We start from the raw sequence: 6,000 nt of genomic DNA on the forward strand, positions 1-6,000 counted from the left end.
GTTGTGGTAGCAGATTACGATCCGCTACACAAGTCCTGGTTCTTGGAAAGAATGTAAGGTAGGTGAGCATAACGTAGCTTCCTCTTAGTAAAGAGCTACGGCAGCCCCGCTGCATTAATCTTATCCCAGCCATAGCGCTTAATGTCCTTGTTCTCGGTGTACGCAGCCCATTGACGCGCTGAGATATTTGACTTCCTATTTGCTCTTATTACAATCTGAGTTGAGACTCCACTCTTTTTAATTCCAGTTCATTTATTGAAAGCAAAACTCCAGAGTGAATTGATACTCTGCATACATTTTTTAATGACGCCACGAGTACAAAAGTTAGCCCATTGCTAATTGTGCATGAGCCGCAATTTCATTTAGACCAATTTCTGGTAGTCTTTATGGGCTGCAAAGATCACATGAAATTGTCTGTATCTTCAAGAGAATAAATACACACTATCAGCATCAGATTTTCGTGGTTTGCATGGCGCCTCAGCAAGATCAGAATCTAGTTGTGTTCTCGTAAATTCTATATCGAATCCAGCAACATTTATACTTTCCAGGCGTAGCTGGCACCGCCAGCGGTGCCGAAACACACAAGGCAGGAAGACTTATGAGCTCCACCTTAGTCTATAAGTGCGCGTAAAAATAACGGCCAAAAATTCTTGTTAAAGTTGCTACCAAGAAAGCTTCTCGATCATTTGATGGTAGCCAGTTGGTATACAGGTGAATTGTGTTTGCAAATCAAGAGAATAGACCTCTAATTACAATATATCCAGGATAGTGATTACAAATTTCAGAGTCGGATGGGACGGCAACGTGGCACGCTAGGATAGGAGGTATCTTTCACAAAGTGAGCTTTGGAGAAGATTTAACAAACATATGTAGGATTATAGTAGCAAACAATTATATAAGTGAAGACCTAAACAAAATTACTTTGCATTTTGTCATCTACTGTTCAACTATATACAAGCAATAGGTTGTCAGCCCAAGCCCCGCAGGCTCTACCTTTTTTCGCCACGACACCACCTTCACCCCTACTGCAGCGGGGCTGCTGTAGCTCTTTGCTTAGAGGAAGCTAAGCTAAGGTCACCTTACGTTCTTACAAGAACCAGTACGAGTATAGCGGATCGCAATCCGATACCTCCAAGTACTAAAAACCTTAACCAAGATAATTGAACATTTCTGTTCAAAATTGAAACTATGATTAATTGTTTTAGTTGCGGCAGAGCCGCCAATATCTAAAACTCTAGGTTTGCCAAATTAATATAGCAAAACCTAATTAATATAGAATGGTTATGATTCATTATGAATTTCATCGAAGCGCTTTAAATTTGCCCGTACAGCTGTCGTTGGATAACGTAGTCGTCATGAAGGTAAAACATGATTTCAATCGTACCATATTTTGGCGAAGTCTACCACGCTGAGCAAACGTTTCGAAGGTTTACCCGGATTACTTGCCTTTACCGGATAATTTGGACAAAGTAAACTTACCGAAGGCATCCAATTTAGGATTAGGTGTCTGTGCCGCTTGCAAGAGCCATGTTCAAAACGGGTGATCTAGAAATATCTTGATTTGAGTCAGACCAACATGAGTAAAACTCTACTTTCTGTTCTATAGGCAGTTATTGTTTTGTTCGATAAGGACAACCATCAAGAGTTACGCGCAACAACCTTCTCAGCAAGCGTCATGCTAAATAGTGTCGGATCTTGCCAAACACGGTTCAATTTGAAACTATAAGTTTATATTTCTCCGGTCTATGGCCTTATTAGCATGAATTAATTTTTAAAATATGGCTTTAAGCTCTTGGAGTGACTTATCTCTGACATGCATCACTCGCTTTTGACCCCTGGTGCTCCTATAAGACCTAAGAAAGAACCTGCTTCTTAAAGGATGAGTCCCTAACGTGCATTCACGCAAACTTAATTGCCATCGCCAGAATTATGGCAAACAATCGAGTGTGATGTGTCTTCGGGTCACCTGCGTCATATTTAGAAGTCGTGAGAGCATGCGAGAAGAATAACGGAGAAGTAATCAACTCCTTGCTATCAAAACAGATTAAGGCGTAATTGTTACTGAGCACCTCGATCTTTGAATGAAGGGCATAAGTGGTTGAGCCTAGCTAGCAGCACAGCGCTGAACAAATCGCATTTGCAGTGTCCCTGTCTGACATCATGGAATGACGTGTAGTGGTGCTAAGCACTTGTATGAACCTTGTAGCATCAAGACGATCTACTGTTACCGACTTTGTTGTATGAGACGAGCTCTTTCAACCGTTTGAAAAATTGATGCAATGAAATACCTGTAGTCTTGCAGATGCCTACGAGACTCGAAGCCAGGATTTTTCAAGACTGTAAGAAACTACACTTTTTCAAAAAAAAATTGTGTATCAACGGAACATATTTCTAGTATGCTCTCAACACCTCAATCACACTGCGAGTATGTGATCCTTAAGAATACTATGGATCTCGCGGATGCTTGAGGTATATCTGCTCACTATGCTTTTTCACGGTCAGTTTTGCTAACCCGTGGGGTTTATACTGTTTATAGCCAAATGTTTTGCTACTGGCAGGGCAGCTTTAGGTAGCTATGCAAAAAGTCAAGCATCGTAGCAGATGGCTTGATGCTTGTTGAGGTTTCTAGTGACAGTCGTGGAGCGGAGCAATCAGATTCGTATATAGTCCGACCTTGTGTAATGTTAAGCTTCCCATAATGGGCTAGATTTAAGATGCCATACAAAGTCTAGTATTTCACGTCATGCACGAAATGGAACCTCTGTTACGTTTTTATCTCCAGGGATAAAGACGGAAACATTTGATATGCTATCGTACATCTATAAGCTGAAACTTGAAAAGAGTCATGAACCATAACATTGTGTACATAATACACATTACACAAATGTCATGCTTTTCCCGCGGACTTATAGAACCACCATCGTCGTTTGGTCATGTCAATCGCAACATTATCGTTGTCATCTTACACAAAGCATTGACGAAGGTATAGATTTAGGTTTAGTCTCGTAAATCCTGCAGAGGTGATTCTGCCGCAACATTAGCGTGATCCGCAAACGCCATTATTCAGTACATATTCACGTGGCTCAAATTAGAAACTTCATACGAAGCAGATTCCATTATAATGATATAAGCTTCTTCATACAAAAGCAAAAAACTAGGGAGCTTCTCTCTAAATCTGCCCCATCTAGTTACTGCACCCGAAACAAACGAGTCTATAAGAATCGAGCAATACTAGGCTCCTTACCCGGTCAAATCTCTCGTTACGTCATGAATGCATGCTCTGCCGGACGCAACAGCTCCTGAGCTAGATATAAGAAGAGTATTTTGAGCTACTTCTCCACTTTACTCAAAATTGATTTATGAGAACCTGAAAGACATGGATTCAGCTCTAACTTTGACTTTATATCACTTTTATCTGGCGTTCCGTCTGACTCAACGGTTTTAATTTTCAAAACCGATAGCACATTTATCTAGCTCTAACTTTGACGCGACTCAGAAGATCTATCACGTATGTACTTGTAGTAAAGCCTATACATATCGTTACGTTGACATTGTCCAGATATGCTTATATGAAGGATGCTGAGATGATGAAGTAGGCACGTTTGGCATTTGGAACAAGTGTTAATATACTCATTCAGAGCAAGCAACCGGTACATATCTGCAGTGCGAATTCCTTGGTCACCGTCGCGCGAGATCACACTTATAAAATTAATTAAATACTTATATCAGCACGAAGACACTACACGTATATACGACGATATTTTGCTTAGTACGCGCTCATTTGGCGCGTTACAAGCTTCACGCGATCCACCACTACAATCTAGACAATAATCTACAATTTTGACGAGACTGTGCCCTTCTTGGCTGAATGAGCAGAGGCGAAATTACTTGGTAAAGCCTGCATTACATGTTGCGCTCTGCTACAATGAAATCGGCACGAATAAACTATTTATTATTGGCACAGCTACTAACCAAAGGTGTTCTACAGGTGGTAGGCAATGTACTCTAAACAACAAGTCTACATATTTCACTGCGGTGAACATGAATGGCAGCAGTGATTCTTCCAGGGTCGCTTGATAAAGATGGCTACATAAAATCGCAAGATGCTTTTGAAAGTCGACAAAATAGCGTACTCCACGAGATTACGCTGGTGTTTAAATCCGATTTCCGCCTCCAACCTTACGTTGTTCGTGCATTGTGAGACTCTAACATAATACGCTCATAATAACGTTGTTGTGTACAGAATTTAAGATGTCTGGCTTTAAGAGGATGCTTCATCATTTCGTGATATACGTAGCCTGTAGCTATCGGGTTAGGTAGATGTGGAATTACTATCAAGATATTTTACAATATCTTAAAAGTGTTGATTGGGATGAATGGTGGCAAACTCTGGTCCTATCATATGTTTTCTACTAACGAGACACAGAAAATCAAGGCTGACTACACAAATTCAAAACCTTCAGTTCTAAAGTTGATTATCTACACCCAATAAGTTCTTGACATGCATTTCTCCCTAGTCTTGCTCGTGTTTGCTGCCATCGTGATCCCAATTTGTGCAGACACATCGACGACCAAGGATTACGATGACAAAAAATCGCTGCAGACAAGTAACTTTGGGACAGCTGCTGTGGCAAATATGCTACACGTATTGCAAAGCTCAGACAATAGTAAGAGGCTTCTCAGGATGAACGACAAAGCGGTCATCAGTGATCATGAGGAAGAAAGAAGCTCTCTGGTCAAGAATAAGCAAAAGAAGCTTAGTTATCGCATCAAAAAGGGGTGGGAAAACGTGAAGAAACCTTTTAAGAAAAGCGCGAAGATTATCGAAAAGCCTTTAAAGAAGGGCTCGAAGATTATCATCGAACCTTTTAAAAAGGTCTCGAAGATTATCAAGAAGTTTGCTATAAAGGGCGCGAAGATTGTCAAGAAGCCTTTTAAGAAAAGCGCAAGGATCATCAAGAAGTCTTTTAAGAACCTAAATTGACCAGGGCGAGAGAAGAATTGATAATTAGTGGTACTGGTCGGAACATTTTCATTCTACACCATATACTATACTTCAAAAGCCATTCTTGATCTATAGCAGTATGCAAGACTAAATTTATTGTCTATACTTCTCCATACGTAATAACGGATAGCGGTTAACCGTGAGTGTTGTCAGACAAACACTGTGAGATTAAGTATAGGTCCAACAAGTAACCTTGTGAAACTATACTAATCGTGCCAGCACACCAGCGCAGACCTTTACACGATCAAGCTTGGGAAATTGACGCAGATTCAAGTTGTAGTAATTCTAATTGTATGAATTATGTGCAAGCAATACGAGATGAAATGGTAGGATCTGACATTTGAAAGGAAATAGCGCCTGGCATCACATACATGATCCCAATGACAACAACGTCAGCACTATCTCAATGAGTCAAAGAGTACCAAAACTGAGTCTCAGGATGCATAAAGATTAATAGCAATTACTATCCTACAGACCGACCGACGACCGAGGTTGTATCAAGTAACAGAATCAAGCAAATGACGCATGGATACAGCAGTAAACATGAAAACAAAAACTGAGGATTAAGAAAACGGACATTAATTAATTATTAGTGAAGAAGCTGCAAGGGTCTTGAAGCAATACCTGCCAAGAACAACAATGGTTTTACCAGTGACGCTTACCACCCAAGCTTCAACTTATAGCCTAAACACTCATCAATCAATGCCAATACGAATATCTACTAGTTCCAAAACTTCTTTAACGACTTTTTAAAACGCTTCGCCATCTTTTTAGCTTTTTTTTTTTGCTTCTTCTTCGATTTCCTCTCTTCATGACCATCGTAATCAAAATCATCGTTGGAGATGAGAAGCCTCTTAGTACTGTCGGAGCCTTGCAATGCGGGCATCAGGTCTGCTATAGCAGCTGGCTCAGGGTTACTTGTACGCAGAGATCTTGTACCATCGTTATTCGTGATAGACGATGAGACTGCACCACTTGGAATCACGAAGGCTGCC

General features: G+C 40.5%; 2 protein-coding genes across 2 annotated transcripts; both read left to right on the top strand.

The window, feature by feature from the left end:
• Positions 1 to 2,884: 2,884 nt before the first annotated feature.
• Positions 2,885 to 4,250, top strand: PHALS_00774 (uncharacterized protein; the record flags this gene model as incomplete). The annotated part of the gene is made up of 7 exons (XM_024730505.1): positions 2,885 to 2,983; positions 3,597 to 3,650; positions 3,730 to 3,769; positions 3,877 to 3,891; positions 3,989 to 4,054; positions 4,117 to 4,183; positions 4,244 to 4,250. 7 exons carry the CDS (start codon positions 2,885 to 2,887, stop codon positions 4,248 to 4,250), a joined length of 348 nt encoding a protein of 115 aa, XP_024580775.1.
• Positions 4,251 to 4,501: 251 nt separating this feature from the next.
• On the top strand, positions 4,502 to 4,984 carry PHALS_00775 (RxLR-like protein; the record flags this gene model as incomplete). The annotated part of the gene is made up of 1 exon (XM_024730506.1): positions 4,502 to 4,984. The coding sequence occupies one exon, from the start codon at positions 4,502 to 4,504 to the stop codon at positions 4,982 to 4,984; it is 483 nt and encodes a 160-aa protein (XP_024580776.1).
• Between the last annotated feature and the right edge of the window lie 1,016 nt (positions 4,985 to 6,000).

This window comes from Plasmopara halstedii (genome assembly GCF_900000015.1).
Source record: "Plasmopara halstedii genome assembly, contig: Scaffold_1211, whole genome shotgun sequence".
Lineage (NCBI taxonomy): Eukaryota > Oomycota > Peronosporomycetes > Peronosporales > Peronosporaceae > Plasmopara > Plasmopara halstedii.